We start from the raw sequence: 26,676 nt of genomic DNA on the forward strand, positions 1-26,676 counted from the left end.
CTTCTGTTTTACCTAATTTTAATCAATTACAGTCCTTTTCAGAGAAAAATGTTATTCTCGAAAAATTCCAGTTTGGTTTTAGATTACGGCACAGCACTGAGTCAGCACTTTTGAAGGTGCAAAATGACATTGCCCTGTATTTGCATGCAGCGAGTCCTGCTGTGTTGGTGCTGCTGGCCCTCACAGCCTCCTTCCACACAGTCGACCATGCAGTTCTTATTACTCGCTTGGGGCAGTATGTTGGCGTCCGAGGCACCGTCCTCCAGTGGTTTAGGTCGTACCTGACAAATTGGACCTCCTCTGTGATGTTTGGTGACCACTGCTATTCTCAGGATCCCCTTACCTCTGGGGTACCTCAAGGATTGATTCTCGGCCCTATCCTGTTCTTCCTGTATTTGTTGCCCTTGAGTACAATAAAAAAAAACATGATCTGTCCGTTCACTTTTATGCTGATGATGTGCAATTATATCATAACGAAAGCCCTGCACTTACCAAAAACTTTTTGCACCTTATTGTTAGCAAAACAGAATGTATTCTGTTTGGTATGTCTCCACTGTAGAGCCCTTTGGTTGAAAACCTGGGCATCCTGGCTCCTTCTTTTACAACACAGGTAAAAGAATCGTGGTCTAATATTTGACTGCAGGCTACAATTTAATAAACAAATTAATTCTGTTGACAGAACGAGCTACTTCCAACTCCGTCTCTTGGCCAAAGTAAAGCCTTTTCTTAATTAGCAGGACCTTGAGAAGGCAATCTATCCTTTTATCAGTTCTAGACTGGACTATTGTAATGCTCTGTATGTTGGCCTCTGCCAGTCCACTATTGGACATCTTCAGCTGGTACAAAATGCTGCTGCATGATTTTCAACCAGCACATCCAGACACGAGCATATCTACCTTGTCCTTTTGTCGCTCCACTGGCTTCCAGTCTGTTTTAGAATTGATTTTAAACTTTTGATGTTTGTTTTTAAGGCCATTAATGACCTAGTACCGACCTATCTGTCTGAGATTTTAGCCATCCAGGACCACGGCAGGGCTCGACGCTCCTCAGGCCAGCTTTTACTGGATGTCCCCCGATCCAAATTTCAACAGTGGAGTGCCTGCTCCTTTGTCATTGCAGCCCCCCGACTATGTAATAAACTGCCACCCGACATTCGCACTGCCATGGACTTAAACGTGTTTAAGTCAAAACTGAAGCCTCAATTTTTTAGTCTAGCTTTTGACTGGAACTAGACAAGTTTCTTCAGGTCATTTGATATTCTTGCTTATATTGGCTTTACGCTTTGTGTTGGTTTTACGTACTATTTTATGGACTGTTTTATTAACTATTTTTACACGTTTGTTTTAATTATCACTTTTATGTAGGCTATTGTTTTAGTAATTTCATGTCAAGCACTTTGGGTACGTTTTGCCTATTGTAAAGTGTTATACAAATAAACTTGATTTGATTTGAACCTTAAATAATCACTCCTCTGTGCTTGACAGTGGGAGTAAGTTGTGTCCGCTGAAATGCCTGTTTTTGGCAAATGTATCACTGGGCATTAAAGCCAAAACAACTCTGACTGGCATCATGCTTCCATGTACCTTTCCTGGTTACTTTTCCAAACAAAATGTACCTTTTCCATCTTTTAATTGTGTTGCCATAGACCATAGAGTTCCCAGGTTTGTTGAGACATGGACTCCTGGAACTGCACTCCAGCAACCGTATTGAATGCCTTGTACTTTTTAATAATCTTAATGACACCAATGAGAAATGTATCAACAAACTCACATAATGTATGACAACCAAAGTTGTGCATGGTTGAAAATCTGGCCTCATGGACAGCCATTGTGTCACTTGGAAATTTTACTATGATTTAAAAAAACAACTTGTATGTAAAAAACCCACAGTGAAAACCAAACTAAACAAATGTTTTCCTGTCACTGTCCATTACAACAGCTTCTGAGATTAACCTACTCAGACGTGGCTACTGTTACTCTTTGTACTGCATCAGAGCATGTAATAAAACTATTTCCTCTGCCAATTTTCCAAAACACAGTAGAGTAATTGAATGTGAAAATGGAAACAGCAATTGCATTCACACAGACCTTTAACAACTATGACCTCATCTGATAAAATTATGCATCTGTTCATTCATTTTATGACACATATCCAAGCTACTGTGGAAGGACGATATTCAAACTTCTCCAGTCATACTCTGAATGGAGATGTAGGGTTGAAATGACTTGACTCGCCCTGGATGATCCTCCTGGTGTACCACAGCCACTTTGTATTGTCTTGGTGGACATGTTGTGGACATGTGGTAGCTTGATAAAACTAGGTTGTATACGATCCCTTTGCAACAGAGCTGGCAGTTTGGTGGATAACAAACAACTACAGTAAACTGTGAAATTCTGGATAAATACAGCTTGATTCTCTGTTTATACATTTGCAAGATGCCTGAATATCACACACAGAAATAAATTGTGCAGTGTTGTTTTTTTATGTACTGTATATTTTAACTACTGTGAAAAATACATCCAAAAAGATAGTTCTGTGATTAATTGACACAACATTTCTCTCACTTCTGATTTACTATTGTTAAGATTGTTGCAATTAATGGCTTTTAAATCAAGCAGAATAAATAGTTATATAATCTACCCATTCATCTATATGTCCATCTATCTATTAACTTCCACTTAATCTGAGATCTGGTCATGGAGGCAGCATTTAAGTAAAGATACACAATCCGCCCTCTCCTAAACCACCTCGTTCTAGGAGAATACAGAGGTGTTCTCAAGCCAACTGGGAGATGTAATCTCTTCAGTTTGTCTTGGGTGTACTCTAAGGTCTTCGCCCAGTTGGAGTTCCCCAAGTCCATGAAGAATCCAAACAGATGCCCCGATCATCTCAAATGGATCCTCTCAATGTGGAGAAATAATCTACTCAGAGACTCCCTTGAAAAGGTTGAACTTCTAATTAGTGATGCACCGATTGTTCGGTAACCGAAATTGTTCGGCCGAAAATGGCAAAAAAACACTTTCGGCGTTCGGTGGAATAAGTGGGAAAAAAACCGAACAATTAATAAGGGCGTTGTAATATAAGGAAATACACTGGCCGCTCCGTAACTGTTGCGCACCACATAAATAGTTGGCCAACCAAAAACTAACCACATAACGCTCCCGTAATGGTTGCGCACCACATAAATCGTTGGCCAACCAAAAACTAACCACATAAGAATTTGACCTAACATTCACCAGCAGGTGGAACCAAAACGACATAAATCAATCTATTACAGGTGCGTTTAGATGAGGAAATCAAACGTGGAAGAGCGTGGAGTGAAGTGGTGCGGTGCAAACATGTCAGCAGTGTGGAAGTATTTTAGAGTGGCAAAGAATAATACAAGAATGGCTGTTTGCAATGAATGTTCTGCTCAAATATCTAGAGGGGGCACATCTGCAAAGTCTTTCAGCACTACAAGTTTGATTTATCATTTGAAATGATAAAAAACCCTGAGCGCTTTAATGCATTTTTTATTGTTTTAAGGCCTATGTTACAATGTTCAGTAGTTAAGCCTAACGTAAGCTCAAAGATGGCCAAAAAATGTATTTTGCTAATTTATTTATTTTAAGTTATTGTTCTTTGCTGGTATAATGTCTGCTGGAATATTTAAGAAATGCTGGGAAATTAAAAAATGTTCAGTTTTTTATGTTCAACAAATGTTTTCTACCTTGTAATTTTGTAAAACATTTTTTTCTTTTAAAAGCATGCCTAAATTAAATTTATTTGATTTATGCAATGGTGAAAAAATTGGCAAAATAAATGAAAAACTGCGAAGAACCATGTTCGGTATTGTTCGGTATTCGGCCAAGTGTTTATTATTATTTTCGGTTTCGGTTTCGGCCACAAATTTTCATTTCGGTGCATCACTACTTCTAATGCTATATCCAAGGGAGACTCCAGCTACCCTTATATCCCAAATGTTATTCTTCCAGTGGCTGTGCTTGGTTCATGACCTTAGGTGAGGGTCAGACTATAAGTCAACTTGTAACCAGAGAATGTGGCTTTTTGAGTCAACTCTCTCTTCACCAAAACAGAACAGAACAGAGTCCACAGTACAGCAGGTGTCACACGGATTCTCTCCATTCTGCCCTCACTCATGAGCAAGATTAAAGTCCTCCACAATACCTAATCTTAAACCTGGAGAGGGTATTGACATCTTTTTCGAACTCAGAACCATTTCGAGTAGCTGATTCTCATCCACACCACTTCACACTCCCCAAAACATTCCAGTAGAGTGGATCTGAACTTGTTGAAGCCAAAAGAACCACATCATCCACAAAAAGCAGAGACATAATCCTGATGCTGCCAAACTGGAACCCCCCCCCAGTACCTTGGCTCCATCTAAAAATTATGTCCCTAAATAAAAGGGGAGCCCCAATTTATTACTGGAAACATGGACCCAACTTTTGCTCCTTAAGTAGAGGAAATCAATAGCCTGTAGCAACGAGTCCAGTGACCAATACTCCTCAGGCACCCCCAACAGAATACCCTGAGGGACATGGACAAATACCTTCTTTTGAATCACAAAGCACATGTAGACAAGTTGGGCAAGCTCCCATACCCCCTCTAGGACCCTAGTGAGGGTTTAAAATTGGTCCAGTGTTCCATAGCCAGGACATAATCAACCCTGATTCCTCCTGAATCTGAGGTTCAAATATTACCTGGACACTCTTTTCCAGGATCCCTGCATATACCTCCCCAGGGTAGCTGAGGAGTGTGATTCCCCTGGAACTAGAACATAACATAGTCTCCCCCTTCTTAAAACAGGGATCCACCACCATAGCCTGCCAATCTAGAGGGACTATCATAGCTGTCCACACTCTCATAGACACTTGTCGACTAAGACAGCCCTTTTAAGATCAAGAACCTTAAAGAACTCAGGGTGGCCCGCATCCGAATCCTGGCAGGTTGGGAGCACACCGTTTTGTTAGCCCACACACCTTTGAGTTCCTCTGGTTTTCCGTGACCACAATCCCCTGGCTGAGTCTGAGGCTGGCACCTGGGGATGCAGCTTCATTCAAGCAGAGCCGGCCCAAGACATAAGCAAACTAAGCGGCTGTTTAGGGCCCCCGCGACCACTAGGGGGCCCCCAAGAGTTAAAAAAATAAAAAATAAAATTATTTTTTATGTGTGAGTGATGATTCATACATCATCAAAGGTATGTTATTGTACGAAAACACAATAATTAATATTATTACCTAAACAATATTATGTTAACAGACTAGAGTAGACTACTGCTGGCATATTGACTACTGCCTAGATGGGTAAAAACATGCCAGGCTGACAATAGGATGATGTAAACAACACAAACTGTGCAGCTCTTTGACCTTTTATCTATTGCTTCTCTGTGAGGCCAGTAGCGGCAGTTGCTGACTTTGCAAAATATTAATTGAAATATTTTTCTGTTTGTTAATCTGTTGTTGCTTCCATGGTCTTAATCACTGGGAATTACAATCTAACTACAACAAAAAGTTCTTACATCTAGTTTTACCAGTGTATTTGTAATGACAGGGAAGAACATGAAATAAGTTTATCGTGGATATGTGAATGATCAATAATCAGTATTATTGGCAGTAATAGAGGGCCCCAAAATCAAATCTTGCTTAGGGACCGGACCCATGGAGGCTTAGGCCGGCCCTGCATTCAAGCATTGTTGTCCTGAATTGCTGGCTGATAAGTCTCATTTCTTCAGCTTCAGATACTAAACATAATTTGATTTTGTATTAATTTAGTGGCCTTATGCCAGGTATTGGGATATAATTTTCACCAGTTTCTTTATATTTGACTGATTAATTTGCATCCTAATACATCTACATGTAACATATGGATGTCTCATAATTCTCCATAGGAACTATGTGAGCTGCAACACAAAGAGTTTTTTGAATATTTCATCTTGGCAGAGCTCCAACTCATAAACTTTGGGGCAAGAGAGGAGTGGAGGAGGTTTCTTTCAGCATTTATCATCACAACCAGTAACTCTATCTTGATCACAAAGCAGACAAAGTTATCCACAAAGACCTGCACAGACTTTTCTAGGTCTCAGTTTATCATTAAAAGCACACTTTATGTGGACAATTTCTTGTCCAGGTTTTAAATGGTAGGCCAGTTAGTACCTCAGATTATTTACTTTGGAGCATGTTTGTTCCTCCAGTTTGGTAGGACGTTTCCCAGACTTCACATGATTGATAACAAATATGAATAAAGTGAAAAGGTGGAGAAAACATTTAAATAAGACATGGGACATAAGAGCCGTGTCAAGCAACACTAAAGGATAAATGATAGAAGCTCCAGTCAGGAGTTGTGGGTGTGAACTCCCTCAGGCTTTTGCAGCACAGCTGCGAGTGTTGGAGAAAGTGGTGAAAAAAACCTTTTTCATTAAAGAGGGGCTACAAGGGTCACGTTGACATGAAGACTGGATCTTTGGAGCAACCATTAGGGCTGCTAGGAGATCCCAGCAAACACTCCACATCCCTGCATCCGTGTTTGTGTGTGTCTACAGACAATGTGTTTGAGTGCGCGGAGTACGGCATGTTTTGATTGCACTGAGTTAGACTTTGAGTTGGTCTCTTAGTGCCAACAAAGACTGGTGGGAAAGCAAAGTCATCAATGTCTTGCTGTCAACGACTCGAACCATAGGAGATGAAATAACGGACACGAGGAATTGAGAGGAATTCAAGCAAAAACCGAGGAATCTGAGGAACCAAAAAGTATCTCAAGTTGAAAAAAAAAGAGAAAATGCTGCATTACCTGTAAATAAATATAGGATGTATGTTGAGATTGTTGCATTGGAAAAATTAAGATTATGTGATGGAAATCACTGTACAGGCTTAAAAAAGTAAAGGCACTACATACGTTTGAGAAAAATGTGTAAACTAAACTGTAGTTTGCACAGTAAAGCAGTCTGAGTGGTCAATACGGCCAAGAAAGATGGGTCTAATACAGTTAATTTAGTATTTACTATTTGCAGTAAACACAGTTTGTTGTTATATCAACAAATCTACATACAATAACCGATCTCACAAATATTTTTTTCATTTAAAAGTTTTGGTAAATCATTGACACAGCATCTTCAGGGCTAAAGAGGAATGGCAGCCTGTGGTGAGCATGCAGTTCAAAAACAAATGTAACCTTAACATATGTAAAGAATGAAAATTACAGTTGTAGCCAGAGGTTTTGGTAATTGTACAAATTATGGTTTCTGCAAACTTGCTGCTTCTGTATTCTTAGATGATGTTTTTCACATTTTTCACAAGGTACACTAAGGAACATGTAAAAGCATTTCATAATTTTCCAAGCCTTCTATTGACAAACATTTCTTAATTCAAATACTTTCCATCCACCTGCCTTTTGAAGGCTGATCAAAAGTTCTCAATAGGATCCAGACCTGGCCATGGTTCTAGCTTTAGTGGACTCCAGTCAACCCATTTAATCCAAAAATAAAAAATAGGGAAAAAAGAACAAGCCTGGCAACAGACTGAAGCACACCCACTTAACCTCAACCACTAGTTATATCTTAGCTTCACTCATGCCAACCTACGATGCTAACTAGTATTATCTTCCATTTATTCTGAGTGAATCTCTCCATCCATCCCTCCTCATTTCAGATGTCACTACCAAAATAACATCTGAAACAAGTACAGCAGCTGCTCTCTGCTGGCTGTCGGACGTTGGTTGAGCTCAATCAGAGCTCAGGCCCATGAAGGCTCAAGTCTCTGAGGATTTATTGATAAAGGTAGCTACTAGCTAGCCAACTGGTGGCTAATAGTCTGGTTAGTCAACCTGAACGAGCCATGGACCACTGGTGGTTCAGCCGGAGGAACCAGCTGTTCGGGCCGGGACCACAACTAGCAGCAGATGAGCTAGAGGCCGTCCAAATAGGCCTCGTCCGGCTAACCCTGGCTAGCAACTGGTGATGCAGATTTCTGCTTAATTATTAAAGGAGCATGAGGCTCCTTTTAAGAAATTAGACACTCTAGCGCCACCCTTTGCCACAACGGCCGTCGGGGGTACTGCAGCCAACAGTGAAGCCGGCACGGGAGAACGGGGAGAACGCACATGCAGCGTCATGTGACGTCACATCCACAGCCCAGCGCGGGAAAATCGGGACCGAATTGCAGCACATTTTGCAGCACACAGCCTGTTCAAGGCAACGGAGAGATACACTAGAGGGCTCATTCTTTTTGGTTTGGAACGCTTCATCTTACATTATTACTAGAAAACTTAAAACGTATACGAATTTTTTTCATGCCTCAATCCTGCCTCATGCTCCTTTAAGGCTTGCTCCTGGAAACCTCTGGGCCAACATTGAGACTGTAGTACAATTAACACCGCAACAAGCCATATATTATTTTCTATGTGTATTTGTGTCTATGTATTAATTTGTGGTTTTATATAATTTTACCAGATGGGGTAAATAAACCTTCACCCCTATACAGCCGTCACTGATGTTTAACCTAGTTAAACCAAAACCATTTTTATAACCAGGCTGTAAACATGTTTATTTATCTTGTAAAGTTGTAAGTTACAAGATTGGGTCAATAGAGTTTGACTTAATCAAGGAACTGCAATTTTTCCACACTGCCATCAGCTTTGAAAACCAGATGTTGCCCTTTGCTCTTGGATGCTGGAAAAACTACTACTACTACTACTACTACTACTACTGTCATTTAGCAGATGCTTTTATCCAAAGCAACTTACATCTCAGGGGCCCAAGGTGGTTCATCTTGGTTGCCATTCCGGGGCTTAAACCTGGGTCCTCCAGACCCAAGCCCACATCTGTAGCCACTAGACTACCTGTTCCAATGCCCCAAAAAATGTTGAAAGGCTAAAACAGTGTTGGAAGAATCTGCATTTGATGGACATTTTGATCTCCTACTGTAATTTATATCAATGTCAAAAGTGAACTAACTCTTTTAAGTGGGAGTGAACCCCAAACATGGATGGTACCAGTTGGAATGCTTCTGGACTCATGTTAGTATTCACTGTTGCTTCTGCATACAATAGGTTTTCCAGATTTTCCAGCTGTAAAAGGGTTTTCATCAGAGAAAATAACTTTTTTACTGATCTTAAACGAGAAATCTGATGCAGTTACCAACAATAGCCTTTTTAATATATGACATTCATAAAAAAGCGTCTTCAGTATACCACATATTAAGTAAAAAACAAACAAAAAAACCTAAAGCAAAACAAAAGAGAGTCTTAAGAATACTGAAGTAGCGAGGTTTGAACAGACCAAACCCAAATGTGTATCCCTGCCCAAACCTTTAACTATAGATATCCAGGTTGTGGAGGATTCATGCAGCTCAAGATTACAACTTGTATATATTTCCGTAAAGCCTTTGGAGATATCAAGATCATAAGGAGTAACCTTGTGGCAGCACGGTGCATTAGTGGTTAGCACTATTTCCTCACAGCAAGAAGGTTCCTGGTTTGATTCCCGGGTCTGGCAGGAGCCGTTCTGTGTGGAGTTTGCATGTTCTCCCCGTGCTTGCATGGATTCTCTCTCACAGCCCAAAAATGTATGTTTGTGTGTGTCTCTGCGGGGTTGCCCCAGGGAGGGCCTTTGGTGTAAAACTGGGCCAAATCGATGTGCGGACTATCGTCCTCTGTGGCGACCCCTCCAAGTGGGATTAAGCCGAAATGGTGATGATGAAAGCCTGACATTGTACTGCTATGAAAGAATTTGAAAATTTAACCCTGAAAGCCGACAACCAGAATCACATTAAGCTCAAGTGTCTTGTCATTTGTCTCCAACAGAGCATCCAATTGTTAGAGAAGAGGGCAGCAGGGTGTGTGGTCTGTACTGTTGTACTATTTAAAGCAGATTCAAACAAAAAACTCATCTTATCACTTCTGCAGAGAAGCCTACATCCACCCTTCCAAACTTACTTGTGGAGTTACCGAGAGCACCACATCACCATGTACAGTAGGCAAACCTCCCATGTCATTGCTCAACCATCCGTGTGCCACATTAACCCATTTTCTCCTTTAATTAAAGAGATACTTCACTCATGACTGCTGAAACACAAAGTGGCAATTTTCTGTGGATGAGTTCCATTAGACCTGAATTTCCTGTGTATTGTGGTACACGGCTCCAATGAACATCACCTAGCAAATCAGCTGTTTAACTTTCCATTCATCCCATTTGTAATTAAAATTTAATGGATGTCGGTCAGTGCGCCCCCCCATAAAGGTCAAAAGTTTATCCTGCTTGGTGATTTTGCAATGAAGCTGCCTTTTTCCACATGCAGGACAAATGATATGAACCTATTAATATAAAACAAATTAATTTCTGCTGGTATTCATGAATAGATAGCAGGCAACATCATTTTCCTTTAAGGTCATGATGAGTTCTGGGACCTCATTACTGCAGGCTACCTTCAAATTAATTCATTTTGAAGGGAATACAGGTGAGCAGCAGGTGCAGTTTTAAACATTTCATTCTGCATATTTTCAGTCAGGTTAATTTGAGCATGCACGACTAAAATTCCAGTTAAGTTAAGTTAAGTTAAGTTAAGTTAAGTTTCTTGTCTCACCGTGTCAGCTGTCACTTAAAGAAAAAAAAAATACAAAATCAAAACTGTGCGTTCTTCATAGTTCCCATCCAAAAGTTGCGTGTTGATGCGTTAACTTGCTCCGTTCTGTGTCTGACGTGAAGGTAAATCACAGCGGCGTGTGCAGCTTCTGTCCCTGCAGCAGAGGCAGAGACAGAGACAGTCAGAGGGTGTAGTGGAGAAGAAACTCGGATATTTGGGATAATATACCCACAACATCGTCATGTGACCACTACAAACCTCCAGCTGGAGAGCGCTTGGCTGCCGGTGCCGAGGATGAGGTGAGGGGGGGTTTGCAGCAGCTGCACACGAGCGCCCTCTGCTGGTGCACATGCTCAATCCACTGAATATCGGAGCCATCAGCTGCCTAAAATGAACAGTTTACAGACAAAGGGGGGTATACGCGTGTCTCCCATTGTCTGTCACACCTGTTTAAAGCAACATCAATGAGCTTTTTTTTGTTGGCCAAGGTTAAAATATCAACAATATCTCATTCTGCTAAAATCCCCCAAAGTTTTCATGGACTCATGTCCCGATCGTCTCCTGAGACAGCCAGAGCCGGATTAACGGAGAGGCAGAGTAGGCACGTGCCTAGGGCCCGACAGGGGGGGGGCCCAGACAGAGGGGAAAATTTTTTTTTTTTTTTTTTTTTTTTTTTTTTTGTCTGCACACATATTAATGGTTGATAACATGCCGGTAAAAACCTAAGGCATATATATATGTGCATTATTACTATATTTAGTATACATACATATATATATACGCATACATACGCACAGGGCCGCCGCAAGGGATGTGCGATCCGTGCGACCGCACGGGGCCTGGCGCCCCAAGGGGCCTGGCGCCCCAAGGGGCCTGGCGCCCCAAGGGGCCTGGCGCCCCAAGGGGCCTGGCGCCCCAAGGGGCCTGGCGCCCCAAGGGGCCTGGCGCCCCAAGGGGCCTGGCGCTATGGGCCGTTTTTTTTTCCCCTATTTTTTTTTTTTTTCTTTATAAATATCAACAGTCACGTTCCATTACAGACCTAAATGTGTACTAGTCTGTGCATATCAATAAATATATGTGCAATGATGACGCGTGTCTGTTGTTCAATCCAATGATCAGACCAAGCGCAGACACAAGCTGCTCTGATCCAGACGGGTGGAGGTGGAACAAACTGTCACACAATGTCGAGAAAACGAGACAGATTCAGGAAATTTCGATCAGGGGATGAAAAAAGAAAAAAACTAAAGACAATGGAAGAGTTTAATGCCTCTCTGAAAGGCACGTTTGATAAATTTGTTACAAAAATCACCGATCCGCTCGGGTCTCAAGCAGCCGTGGGGCCCCGAGTCGAGGTAAGCCCAGATGATGATGAGGCAGGGGAAGGTATCCAGTATTTTGCTAATTGGAGAGTTAAAATTGCGCATAGAGACACCCGAAAAACCCAAAAATTTTGCGCGCGCTCGCTACGCTCACGCGCCACCCTGGCTGTTTCACACAGGGCCTCGCAAATCTCCCAAACGGCTCTGCATACGCATACACATACATACATATACACATACAGACATACATACTACAGCACACTTTGTCTTACTGCAAATTGTATTGGTCTTTGTAGATTTGACTTCTTATTTAACTATTCAATTTAATCAACACATTTAATTAAGATTTTCTGCAAAATGCTCACAATCGATAAGATAAGGATAATTTAATAGCATTTAATAGAGCATTGTAATAACGTATAAATAATAAAAATCTAAAAATAGTCTGATAGACTGTTTAATATACAACACATGACTTATTTTGGAATACAAAGAACCAACTTGACTATGCTATGTAAAATGTGAATTAAGTTTTATTAGTAACTTTGGTAAGTTTAAGATTTCATAAATAACATCGATGGAGGGGGGCCCGAAAATCACAGTCTGCCTAGTGTAGTCCATTTATTTAATCCGGCTCTGGAGACAGCTGCATATAGTTTTGTGGCACCATGTCTCACATGGAACCTCCGGAGCCCGGCAAGGGCCGGTGGCAAAACAAAAATAAAATAAACTCGATAAAAATCCGTGTGCACGGTTTACCAAATTGTGCACTCAGTCTTTACAATCCGTGCGCGCAGATTGCTCATAGACATCACTTGATACGCATGCGCAGTGACGTGCGGTCAGGGGAGGCAGGTGAGGCGGTGCCTACACCCTCATCAGGGAAAGAAAAAATGTAAAATGTTATATTTATCCAGTGATTCCAACTTGCCCAGTTTTAGAGTATTTTTCCCCACTGCACTTACCTCGCCCCTGAGCCAGTGGATCCATTGTCATATGTAAAACTTAAGCAGTGTCGTCTTTAAATCAGCATACTTCTCAGCAGTATGACTGTATAGATATGTTACACTGAGAAAAAGTTACATTAACGTCACCTGCTTTGAATGACAATGTTAAGCGTTTGATTTCAGTGTAACATTATGTTACATAACAATAACTTTACAGTACATATGAAAATGGATCCACTGCATTTACCTCGCAGGTGTGCGTCTCAAGTGATGTCCATGATCATGGACATCACTTATTAATGCCACTATGTGTGGTGCGGATCTGGCCCAGATCTGTTCCTGATCCGTAACAAATCTGGGGCTCATGTGGCCCTGGTCTGTGATTCATATCTGGGGCTCATGTGGCCCTGGTCTGTGATTCATATCTGGGGCTCATGTGGCCCTGGTCTGTGATTCATATTTAGGCTATCAGACAATTAAGGCCCACACAAATAGGCTACCCACACAATTTGTCACAAATATTTGTTGGTTATTTAAAAAGGCAAACAAAGCACTATGTGTGTCATGTAACTGGCGCTCATTTTGTTGCAGATAAAAACATGTTTTAAAATTGATTCAAAAAACAAAACTTAGACTTTAGGGGTTGAAAGTTTGATTTTTTATTTTTTCAGTTGGTGGGTGCATTGGTGGGTGCCTGCATGCCGTCTGTTGCTGGGGGCTGCGTGCGTGCACGGCGGCCACCCCCACGGTCTCACGCCAGGTTGAACCACCGAATATTGAACTGATTTATTTCAGTATCTGTGGCCTTCTCGCCCATCCGGTTCTTCCTCACTGCTCCTGTAAGACATACAAAAAGCACAAAAAGCAAATGAACAAAGAGTAGCCTAAATAGCCTATTAGATTTAATGACATTCAATTAGCCAATTGACAACATGACATTTACAACGCTTGCACAAATAAATAATAATGAATATGTGACTAAAATGGTGTGAGTGAGTGAAAGAATAAGAGCGTGCTGATTTAGGAAAGACCATACGTGTAGCCGCGGGCCTGGAAGGGCTTTATTTGTATGTATGTCACTTTGGATAAAAGCTTCTGCCAAAAACAGACAGACATTCGACCATTTCTAGCTACTCCAATGGTAAAGACAGTGAAAGGAATCTCTAGCTAATACTTACGAGCCAGAATGCCCCTGGTCGCCATCTCACTGAATTTCCTCTTGTTGTTCACCCCTTTCCAATTGATGGACTTGGCTACACTGTCAGAGAACACGTGTGCCAAGATGTTGAAAATCAGGTTCTTTGTGTCCCTCCCACCAATAGAGGCCAGCATTGCCACCTGTGGAAACAAGAGATTAAATAAGCAAGAAGTAAGAGATTGATAGGCTAAATGATGGAGAGGTAGAAGTAATTGTGAGAGTTTAAGGAAGGGGTGATATTTCTCAGGAATGCTACAAGAGCTTTCGTCTGACTACACATAACCTTAATACTGGATTTGAGCAATGAGAACTGTACTTTTATCAGTACCATAAACACTTGCTGTGAAGAGTGCCAATACTTTTGACCATTGAGTATTCACTACCTGCTGCATTTTAGTGGTATTTTGTGTTGGATTTGGGGAAATCAATTGTTGATTTAGTTGCATTGAGCTATGGAAAATACCCTGGTTTGGTTATTTAATCAAAAAACCTTCAAAAGTGTAAGTTTTGCTTAAAAATCCACAAATCCGGAGGGGGTGAAAATACTTTTGACCATGACTATATATGGTTGTTGAATCGGTCTGTTGAATCAAGTGTTGCACGTCATAAATGTATCAGCCATATGCAATTAACCCATACCTAATCTATGAGCAACCTTACAATGTGGAGGGCGGGACATATCTCATGTAATGTATTACATCCACATGCTTCCAGAAAGTAAATGGTTTATATGGTTGAATCAGAGTTCTCTTAATGGGACAGGATAAAATGTAGGCTATTAGCTGTAAAACTTTACTGCCTAAATCCATAGAATCCCATTCATTCCAAAAGGGAAAATCTACTTTGTGCCGTTTTACCAAAGAGTTAGTGGACTTGTAATATGCGCATAAATACCATGTGCTCTTTTTTCAAAGTGTTCGCTGGGTTTTTCAGCCAATCTTCAAAGTAATCAACCTCATCAAGAGAGGCTAGAGGAAAAGGTATCTCAGCAGGCATCTCCCCAATAGGCTCAGCTGCTGTGTTGGTTCTGGCCATCATCACACTCATCATCATGTACAGCTGATTAATCTGCCGTTTCATGTTCTCCATGAGGGTGAGCTTGTAGAGGTCAGCAGCTAAAAACAACAACAGATTTAGAGACACGTTAAGAATTCTAAATGTGCCAAAATCAGACAATTACACAGTAAACGCTACATCATGGGTCACCAAACTAAGGCCTGGGGAGTGGGGACCGACTCAGGCCCGCCACCCCCCTTTGACCGGCCCCCCAGCCGCCCCGCCCCTCTTCACTTGAACTATGAGGTAATCCCCAAAAGTTGTCATGGACTATTTTTTCAAATTGCCTTTTGGAAAATAATAACATGGTATTTTGTTGATTTTCAAAAACCATGACAGTCTCTAGGTATAATGAGTGGTATGTGATGATGTGGGCAGGGGCGTCAATTGGGTATGGCAAGGTATGGCAGCCGCCACACCTCGGCTTCAAGGGTTAAATGTAAATGTTTGTTTTTTTTAAATACATTTATGGAATTACTCTGTCTCTTTGTATTGATTATTCTATTACTTAATACATATAGAATAACTACAAATGCAAATCAGAAGAACATGATCGATTTCACTCGTTATTATACACTGCAAAAACTCATCTTAACAAGAATATTTGTCTTATTTCTAGTTAAAATGTTTAAATTTTAGTCAAAAAAAATCTCATTACATTTAAGACAAGACTCAAAAACAACCGTTTACCTGTTTCAAGTAGATTTTCACTTAACATAAGTAGAAAAATCTGCCAGTGGAACAAGATTGTTTTGCTTGTAATGAGTGTCCCACTGGCAGATTTTTCTACTTATTTCAAGTGAAAATGTACTTGAAACAGGTGAAAATGGTCAAATAACAAGTTATTTTTCTGGTAAGGACTCTTGTTTTAAGTGCAATGAGATTTTTTGACTAAAAATTAGACATTTTAACTAGAAATAAGACAAATATTCCTGGTAAGATTTTGAGTTTTTGCAGTGAGCGAGACTGCATTTGAAAAAGTTCCAATTTTCTTGACCACACACATAAGCTACATAGCAGACTTCTGTGACGAGTGTTTGCTGGACGTGTTGATTGATACTCTAGTTAAGTTTTGTGACTCGTAACCTTGCCATACCTTAGCTACCACTGAATTGACGCCACTGGATGTGGGGCCATCTTAATTCTAAAAGTCTATGGTAATTTAAACAGCCGTCCAAGTACTTACAGCCCATGTGTGTTAAGGAAGAATATTTAATTCATTTACGATACATTATTCTTTCACAATAAAAATTGGTGTCGTTAAAGGTCAGATTTTTCCTCACTTTATGAATTATAAACTGCACAATTCGATAATTCACTTACGTGTACATATTATTGGCTCCTTCCCAGAACGGCCCATATTGAGGCTGGGCATAAAAACTTCAGTGGTTCTTTCCAGGTTGCAGGACTGATCTGTCTCATCTGCATCTTGGTCTGAGTCAGACGACTCCTCAGGCAGATCCATTCCAAAAGACTGCTGGTCAAAACATGATGTGCCCACCACAATGTCCTCCTCCATCATCCCTTCATCCACAATCTCCCCCATGTCTCTCTGCTGTGAGTGCAATCCAGGCTGTCCTTCCACTATACTGCAACACTGGGAAGCAAAGCTTTCGCTGTGCATGTCCCTAATTTGTTGAAGCTGTTGCTCAACACCTCTACGCGCTCTCCATCTAATGGCGGCACCAGAGAGGAATGCTTCTCTTGAATCCATCCTTCGCAAGCTGGTAGAATTTGCAAAACAACAACAACAAAAGATCCTTAATCCATACAGGTGTGGCGAGACCATGTGTCAAGTGCTAAAGCAGAAAATAACAGAAAACTTACATCGCAGCTTGCAAAGGGGCAGGACCCGAACAAATCCTAAAGGACACAGTACTGGGAAATGAGAGATTATTATTAATAAAAAGTAAAATAAATAAATTCAAAATAATGTTTTTAAATTAAATAAACTGTAAATAAAATTGAAATAAAGTGCAAATGAAATTATATTTGTGCATAGCAGAACCAGAATAATAAGAAGCTGGGATTCCAGATGTGGATAAATGATCAGGCCAGTGATACAGTGTTTCCTCAAACCAGAGCTTTTAGTTATCTTTTTAAAATCACATTTTACATCAACACTTCTTTGCAAACTGTTAAGTTTAAACCATATTTTAAATAATATCTGTAAACTGCACACTTAAGTTACTTTAGGTTTAACCTGCAGTACACAAATGGTAAAATACATTCAAACCAAAATCTTAATAAAGCTACAAAATAATATGGCCTACAAGCAACAAACACTTTCTTATTAGCTCATTACCTTCAATAAGTCTTGTGAAAATTAACTTTATCTCAGGGAAATTCACCTTTTTAATACAAAAACTGCTACATACATAGTAACTAAACAATTAACATGAACAAATATGGTCTTTGCCTTAACGAAATGTAATAAAATACATTCACTCATGCACAACGCATGTCAGAATTGAGTAATTCCACAAGATGGCGGCAAAACGCACGTGTTTACTCTTGAACACAAAGAAAATATACTTTTTAACTTAATAAAACATCACAAAAATATTCTCCTCAAAGCTAAAACATATTAAGAAATTATTGAGTACCAGTTCCACCGTTAAACTAATTTAAAACATACCTGGAAAATAAAGGACCACACTGCGCTCGCTCTCCCACGTTGCTGGGCGCAGACCAAGTAAACGATCCGGCCCTTATCCTGGCGGATTTAAAACTATTTTGTGCAAAATAAAGGATCTTAAAATAATAAAGGATAAAGCAGCTAGATGAGTTTCCGAGGTAAATAGAACGTGCTGCGGAATTATTCTCCTCTTTATAGAGCTCCCCCGTCTTCTTCCCCTGGGTTCCCTCCTCCACCGGCTGGCAGTCAGTAACAGCGCCACCACATGGTCGAGATGCCCAAGTGTGGGCCGCAGCCCTATGGTTAAGAATCACTGGCATAGCACATATACATATAATATATATATATATAATTTGTATTTATTTATTTTTTTCATGCACACTGATCATTTTAAGTGAGGTTTTTAATCAAAGAAAACTATTATTTCTGAAAACCTTCGGCCAAAGTGGAGCAAATTCTCGTGTTTATTTTTTCTGAAAGCTATGTATCTCTGGAGTAGCCTGGAAATCTATGTCTATGACTGGACTGGAAAAAAATCCCATTTAAAAGTTTTGTCCTCACAGCCATCATAGCACCGAACAAGAACATGTAGATTTCACTGGTATGTTATCCGTCATGTGTGGGGTCATGTATGGATGTATGCTGGATGCCAGGATTGCATTGTATATATTGCATTGTATATATTGCACTGAAATAAAATGGCTTCTCTGTATTCATGATTCTGCTGAACTATGGTGTGTAAAGTTGGCCACATTCATAATTAAGCGTCAATTTAGCCCTCGCTCTCCTCTCTCAATAACTCAACGTAAAGTTTCTATTATCTTGCTCATTCTACAGATGGCCTTCATATTATTGTGTAACAATCTGGTAAGACCGATAGAGTCTCGTAAGATCGTGTTGAATGTTTACAATAAGAAATCTTTCTTAGTTTAATTTAGAGTTTACAGTAATCCAATGTCAAACTCCTACTTGACACAAGAAAGTCACATGACATCTTAAACACTATTGCACGTTCACTTTTGTCTTTAGAGATGCCAGTTTTGGCTCTGTTTGTTTCCAACTTTAAAGCAAATAATAGTAACAATGCACATAAAATAAAAATGTTTATGACTAACCCTCACAGAGGCCACAACCAGAGCCTCTAAAATGTTGTTCAGCCATGTGTTTTGGTTTAACTCACTTAATTTCTCACTTTTGAAGTGAACCCAGGTGTCGTTCATAGGGTTTGGGATGAGGAAAGGGGCAGGATGATACAGTCATCCTTGAGGCCTTTGATGTCTCACCTGGCATGCTATTTTAGTCTATAGAGATCTCATGAGCAGTGCCCTTTCTACCATCCACGCACTAGCACACATGGATGACTGCATTAGAGGCAACATGGGGTTCTGTGTCTTACCCAGGGATCCTTCACTGTGTGGACTGGCAGCTGACCCCATTCCTCCAAGGTAATGATGTTTCATCAAGACTACAATCTGCCTCAAGAGTGTGTCAGTGTATCTCGTATATCCACATTTCAGATAGCTGCAATCTGCAACTTCACCAGTAGATGTCACAAGATTTAATGGCACCACTTTATTATAAGAAGACCCTTGTTAAGGGTTTGTAAACAGTTTACAGTTTGTTTGGAAACTCTTCACAAAATACCAACTACTTATAACCCACTAGTTAAGAAAATAAAAAGTGCTATAGAGGGCCTTTGCTTTCCAACCAGTGAGCTCACTTATCCCCCACTTATGTGAAATATCATGTATAAGATCAGTTCTTGTGTTGTCTACTCCATTAGCCAGAACTGTTTGAACCTGCTTTTCAGTGGGATGCCTATTTTTTGTCCTTGTAGATGTTTCATGGTATCTTGTTCATAAATGAGTTACAAACATTTTGCCATTTTTCATAAATGAATAACTACCAGCTATATTATAAAGCACAGAATTATAGATCTATGAAATATGTTATCTATCCATAGACCTGTATCGCTACAGACCAGTAGTTAGCTCAGCATCATTTTCAAACTGACTGCATATTAGTTCTGTAGTTGGATTTTTGATTGGATCTCTCTTTTAAATTCGCTTCACTTTGGGAGTTCCACTTCTTTTTATTTGGTTGAGGCTTATTGGTCAAGAACACAGTTTCACATCAAATATTGTAGGGATAAATTGGGGATGGTGGGATTGGGATTTTTTGGCAGGCAAAGGGGCACCATAATACTTTTTCTTCTTGCTAATAGGGTATAATAGTGTTTTATAAAGACTTTATAGAATAATTAAAGTATAATTTGTAAATGTAGTGTTATTGTAAAGTGATACCAACATCATTTAAGAAAAGTACATATAACTTTGTATATCAGTGTGTTGCCCCAGAACAAAGATCTGCATCCAGTCAGATGTCTATTTAGCCCCTCTCCACAGTCTCTCATGTCAGTTTTGTTTCCACCTGTGTGATCTTTGTTGTTCCTGGCATTTGCCTTCATATCCTTCTCTGTTTTAAAACACTGATGCCCCTTGGTATCTTAAATCTTTCTGTTTCTGGTTTTTACCAATTTACCTGTCTCATAAAAGCTCTGTCCACCATGCTGAGTGCTCATCAAGCTGAATTATTTTTGTGTATAATAAACTTTGAATGGAAGTGTCAACATGGGTTAACCCTCAGTGTACAACTGTCAGTTCTAAAAACAGACCGTCACACAAAAAACATGATCAAATTCATTCTGAATGACTTTATTATCACTGTATGAAAACGTTTAAAAAAGCAGTAAATATGCTGTGAGGGAGATGGATTGCTGTGGACCACATTTATTCACATCAAACATGACAGCGAGCACCACTTGACATTCTGCTTTGCATGTTTATCAGAAAGAAAGATGGCAACATCAGCTAATTTTTACTGATTTGGAACTAAACGAAGCTGTGCAAAAGGCAAACAATGCAAAACCGGGAGACTTGTTTGTATTTGATCCTGTTTTTTCAGCTGCAGATCCTCCTCCTGCATTTGATCCTGTTTTTTCAGCTGCAAATCATCCTGTATTTGATCCGGTTTTTTTAGCTGCAGATCATCTTCCTTGGGCTTCACTTCTACATAAAGAAATAATAATTAGGACTGAGGCAGTTTATCAAAAGACATTAAACTTAAAATGATTGTTGTTGTCAGATTTTAGTAATATAAGCATTATGTGACAATTCCAAGATACATGACATATTAACTGGCTTGATTTTTTCTTTTTATAAATCTTTGTCAGCACATTTTAGATTCTATATGTGTTGAATAAGGTCTAAAGATATTTGAACACAACAACTGGGCATGATTCCACCATCAAAGAACTGAGATAAAGCACATACATGATCATCATTTTCAAATAACCTTCATCAACATTGATCACAAGTGAGAAGTTCTTACTGTTCTCCAGTTGGCGCTGGTTTCTGTAGTCTAAAAAAAGATAGGTATGGTATGAAATACAATACAGTGTCATTGTCAGTTAATATATGTAAAAAGAATCTTCTGCATGTGTGGTGCATCTACAGGTAGGTCTAAAGCATTTTAATTTGAAAGGCTCCAATGGAATAATCACTTTTATTTACCTTGATATCCTTTCTTGGCACCCTGAAACATGGACTTGACCCCGTTCCAGAGAGAATTCAAAATACATTCACCGGGTTCGGCCATGAGAACAACCAGCGACAGCACAAGGAAGACCAAAGCCCACTTCATCCTGCACAACAGTCACATCCAGAGTTACGCTGCAACAACAACGCTGTGGAACGTAATATAACGACATCATCAAATCTTCTGAAATATCTGAAGTATAAAAAATTTTACCTGAAAGATTTTTGTCTCAGTCAAACTGCTCAAAGTCAAAAACATCAGCAGAACTAAAGCTGCAGTGAGTTTCTGGCTGGTAATATACGTCTGGTTTAGGGGAGGGCTTTGCTCAATCACATGGGTAAAACACTGTTACACAACCCATTTTCAGACTTTTAGAAGGTGTCTTCTGCTTTTTTAGACTGGCAACTAAGTGGCTTTGGAATCAGCTGGGTTTAATTACAGCTGGATGGTAAAAACAACTGTGTTTGTGTGCTATGTAAAGCCGGGGATTTAAATTCAAAATATATTAGCGCTATCTTATATGAATGTAGTGATTTTGCATAATGACAGTTTGTATTGTGAAGGCCCAGTGAATATACAGAACTTTTGGCCCAAAGTTTAGAAATTGGACCCATCTGCCACTCTGGCAAAAAGCTGATTGCTCTTTTAGAAAAACTGGATTGGAAAACCACAAGTATGGACGCTAGAAACATATACTTGCTCATCAGCCCCTTCCCCACATCATGCTTCACCTGCCCGAAAGAACCACCCTTTTAAATGTGCCAGTATTTTTCTTTGCTTTTGTTTGTTTTTTTCCTGAGAATCGCAACACGACATAATTAAAACATGTGAAACAACAAAGCAAAGATGCAAACTCACAATACCTTGGAGTGATATCTGTTTTATGAGCTTAGATGTGCATGAACTGTGACTTCTGGCTCCGTACCTCACTGATGCGTAACAAAAGAACATCAACAGAAAGGGAATAAGGCAAGCGTAAATATGTACAACATATGAAATATTTTTGTTTTGTTTTAACTATTGTGACACATTTTTTTTTTTTTCAGATGTACAGTGGACATGTTGCTACAGCAGAGCAGTGCTTGTGACTGTCTGCACCCTTTTTCTTTTTAAAAGTTGGCAAAAAAATTAATAAAAAATTGTTAACAAAAAAAAAGAAAGGGAATAAGGGATATCCAGAGGTGGACAGAGTACTCGACCCCAGTACTTGAGTAAGAGTACAAATACTACTGGTCAAAACTTACTCTGTTACAAGTAAAAGTAACTCAGTCAAAATATTACTCGAGTAAGAGTAGAAAAGTACTTGCTTTTAAAGGTACTTAAGTATCCAAAAGTAAATGCTTTTAAATTTACTTTAAGTAAAAGTAAAAGTAAGAGTAAATTTCTTATTTTCCACATCAGTAAATTACTATATTTTTTCTAAATTTTTAACTCTTGTTTCTGAGAATTAACTCTTTGAAACCAGCTGCACTGATGTGCTGCTTTTAGAACCACAATGTTATATAAAACCTGCAGAAACACCAAAAACAAATCAAATTAAAGCTGCAAGCAGCGATGAACGGGCCCTCGCACTCACGGCCACCGCCCCCCATAAGCATATCAGAAAAGACACCACCCACGACTTCCTATGTCAAACCATTCAAAAGTTATAGCAGAAAAAAGGGACAACCAATCAGAAGAAGGGGCGGGGCTAATTCAGGCCAATGAAGGTCAAGGACTCCATACAGAATCTGATGACACCACCCACGACTCTCTATGTCAAACCATTCCAAAGTTATAGCAGAAAATCGGCACAACCAATCAGAAGAAGGGGCGGGGCTAATTCAGGCCAATTATGGTCAAGGACTCAATACCGAGTCCCATGACACCACCCACGACTCTTTATGTCAAACCATTCAAAAGTTATGGCAGAGAAAAGTATTCTAGGGGGCGCTGTTGAGCCATTTTGTCAAGCCCATTAATGCAAACCATGAAATATCAAATTTATCACCAGGCCTGGCTTGTATGCAAAATTTGGTGACTTTTGGAGAACTATCAAATATGGACCAATCAGATGAAGGGGACGCGCGCTTTTTCGCGTCTAGCGTCGCCACGGTAACACTTTTGAAAGAGAAAAGTAATGTGCGTCGTCGCAGGACAGAGGACATTTTGATGTAAAAAAAACACAAAAATTGCTGACAAAAAATTTCGTCATGCTGCCAGGTTCGAACTCTCGAACTCTGGCACCAAAGACCGCAATAATGTGGCTGAGATATGTCTCAGCTATACCTTTTGCTTTGACTTACTGGCTTATGTCATGAACTGACTTCGTCATGACAAAAATGGGAGACGACACACAGGGATAAATGTTCAAAACAATGTATTTATTTATAATTAAATCAATCAAACAGGTAAGGTGAGGTGTGAGTCATCAGTTTGATCAGTGGTGTATGGCAGGTGTGGATGTGTGTAAGTGTAGTGTATGTGCAAGTGCAGAAAACTAAAGACAAACAAACTCAAAACAACCAAAAGAAAACCATGCTTACTGAGCAGGGGAGAGAGGCCAAATGGCCCTGACCAGCCTGCTTAAATATTGGGCCTGATTGGAGTCAGGTGTGCCTCCTCCTCTAGGCACACCCATGCAGGCTGGTCCCCTCCTCCTGCACATGAACAGAACACCCTGTTAAGACAGGGTGGGTCGTCACACCTCCCCCCTTAAGAGAGGAGACCAACAGGTACTCTGTAACTTCAGCTCACACATCATTTGAGACTCTACGGCTTCCTTTAGCAGAAAGTCTTTCTCTCTCTCGTGCCGCTCCTCCGACTCCTTCAGCAGCTCCTGTGCCTGATGCAGCTTTGCATCCACCAGCTGTTGCTGCAGGTCTTTGTGCTTCACCACTTTGTCGATGTGCTCCTCGCGCAGTTTGTACTGTTCGTAGAGTTTCTTGAGTTTTTCTGCCAGGCCTGCGTTCTCTTGTCGAAGGCTGGCGTTTCTCTCGTCGTGCTGCTCCATCTGAGTCTGGATGTTGTTCAGCGTCACCTGGAAATGAGAAGTCACCTCCTTCCTCTTCTCCTCCTCCAGCCGCGTTCTTTGGATTCCTTCCTCCTTGAGTGTCCGGTTGTGTCTTTGCAGCTCCCTGCAGAGGCTTTCCAGCTTGCTGCGGGCCAGGATGGCCTTGCTGTGCTCGTTCCTCAGGTTGTCTTTCTCCTGGACCAGCTGGTTCTGCAGCACCTTCATCTGCTTCTGAGTGTTACGGTTCTCTTCCAACAGTTCGGCGTACATCGTGCAAAGGCCTCCAAGCTTTTCCTCGGGGGTGCTCAGTGTGTTGAGGGTCTGCATGAGGAGGGTGATTTCTTTACCCAGACCTTTCACTTTCTTCTTCTTAGCATGGGTTACTGCGCATGCCGGCAAAACCTCTGTTTTTCCCTCTTGTTTACTTGGGTAAGATGAGACTGGGACCTGGGTAACCACATTTGGAGCTATAGCCTCAGCCCACACTTTATCCCCCGCCAAATCATTTCCAAGTATTACATCGACCCCTTCCACTGGTAACTCAGGCCGCACTCCCACCACCACCTCTCCACTAACCAACCCACAGACAATGCTCATTCTATGTAGGGGCACCGGAATTAACTGCATACCCATACCTCGCATCAAACTGAAATCGCCCGTGTCTGACGTGGAGGAGAATGGAACTATGTTGCGACGGACATAAGTATGTAACGCACCCGTATCCCTCAAGATGTTAACCTTAATTGCCTTTCCACCAGACAGTGAAACAAAACCCTCTGAAACGAATGCTGAATACCCAGCCTTAGGGTCACCCCCAGCAGAAAACATGTCAGGAACACCTTCCATTTTAACAATTAGCTGAGGTGAGGGGACTACAGGTGCAGCCAACGCGGACGGTTTGATTTGTGCACCACTCAATGTCGTCTCTTTAGCTTTAAGAGAAAAACAAGAATTTTTCCAGTGTCCAGTTTTATGGCAAAAATGACAAACATTAGGGTCACTCCGTTTCCCGGAACCATGCTCCGAATTTAGAACCCCTGAATCCCCCTGCTTTCCTGTACGAATGGACCCACCAGTTTGAAGCGTGTAGTCACCAAATACACTTTTGTGTGTTAGACAGTACTCGTCAGCCAAGATGGCCGCTTCTTGGGGGGTCTTCACTTTCCTCTCAGTTATATAAGTGGCAATATCAACGGGCACACAGTTTTTGAATTGTTCCAGAGTCATTAAATCACAAAGCCCATTAAAGGTTTTAACCTCTGATGCTACACACCATCGGTTAAACTGGACCAACATATCCCTCCCAAATTCCACATACGTTTGATGTTCCTCTTTCCTCCAAGTCCTAAAACGTTGTCTGTAGGCTTCGGGTACCAACTCATACGCACGTAGCACTGCCTCCTTAACAACCCCATATTTCTGACTATCAATCACTGATAAGGAAGCATAGGCCTCCTGGGCCTTACCTGTAAGGACACATTGGAGCAGTAGGGTGCGCTCACCATCTGACCAACCTCTGGCGTCTGCCACCCGCTCAAACAGGGCAAAGAACAAATCTGGATCTTTCTCTGTAAACTTGGGGAGTAATTGCAGATTAGAACCAACATTAAACTGTTTTGCTTCATGAACACTCAACTGGAACTTATCATGCTCCAATTCCAATTTTTTTAACTCAGTCCTTTGTTTTATATGTTCCATTTCTTTCTCATGTTCAAGTTTAATTTTAAGCAATTCCTTTTGTTGTTCAAAGGTTAATTGGCTCGAAGAAAATGAAAAAGTTCCACCAGCACTTGGGTTCTCATCATCCTCTGGGACCACCTCCTCTGACAACACACCCTTTGTCACCAAACTGTCGATCAGAAAAATCTTCACCCTAACCTTTGACAGTTTTGAATGGACAGCAATTTTGTAGTGCTCTGCTATTTGTACCAGCTGGTCTTTTGTGCATCTGTCCAGTCTATCCACAGATGGATCCTGCAGAAAGTCCTCCACAGAACTCATTTTTTTTTTTTTTTTAAATAAAAATAAAAAAAAAAAAAACCACTGCAACGGTTTAAACTAACAAGTAGCAAAAGACCCCAGGGCCCAACTCCCCTATGTAACCTGCCTACCCAAAACCTGACTGACTGGCTCAACCCTAGTCTTCAGTGGCCCTCCCGAGTCCCCCCCTCCAACAAGGGCCTCTCAGTGGTACCACCACACTCCAGCTTTCGTGGAATGCAATCTAAACCAGACAAAAAAAAATACAGCAGGTCCCATATGGAGACCCACTGTTAAAAGCTACCGGGAGTTGGAGCCCCAAGGACTAAAGCACTTTATAAACTTTATAAACCTGCAGTGAAAGAATGAGTT

The 26,676-nt window shown here is 40.7% G+C and overlaps 2 protein-coding genes across 2 annotated transcripts in view; both read right to left on the reverse strand.

Annotated features, from left to right (window-relative positions):
* Positions 1-10,751, reverse strand: part of scara5 (scavenger receptor class A, member 5 (putative)) — a 114,360-nt gene extending 103,609 nt beyond the window's left edge. The window contains exon 1 of the mRNA XM_061707260.1: positions 10,578-10,751. The gene's annotated coding sequence lies outside the window, so the exon portion shown is untranslated. The remainder of the gene's footprint in view (positions 1-10,577) is intronic.
* A 12,923-nt stretch (positions 10,752-23,674) lies between these two features.
* Positions 23,675-25,808, reverse strand: LOC133464923 (uncharacterized). The gene has a single exon (XM_061747128.1). The coding sequence runs from the start codon at positions 25,618-25,620 to the stop codon at positions 24,013-24,015; it is 1,608 nt and encodes a 535-aa protein (XP_061603112.1). The 5' UTR covers positions 25,621-25,808; the 3' UTR covers positions 23,675-24,012.
* Positions 25,809-26,676: the final 868 nt, after the last annotated feature.

This window comes from Cololabis saira, chromosome 18 (assembly GCF_033807715.1).
Source record: "Cololabis saira isolate AMF1-May2022 chromosome 18, fColSai1.1, whole genome shotgun sequence".
NCBI lineage: Eukaryota > Metazoa > Chordata > Actinopteri > Beloniformes > Belonidae > Cololabis > Cololabis saira.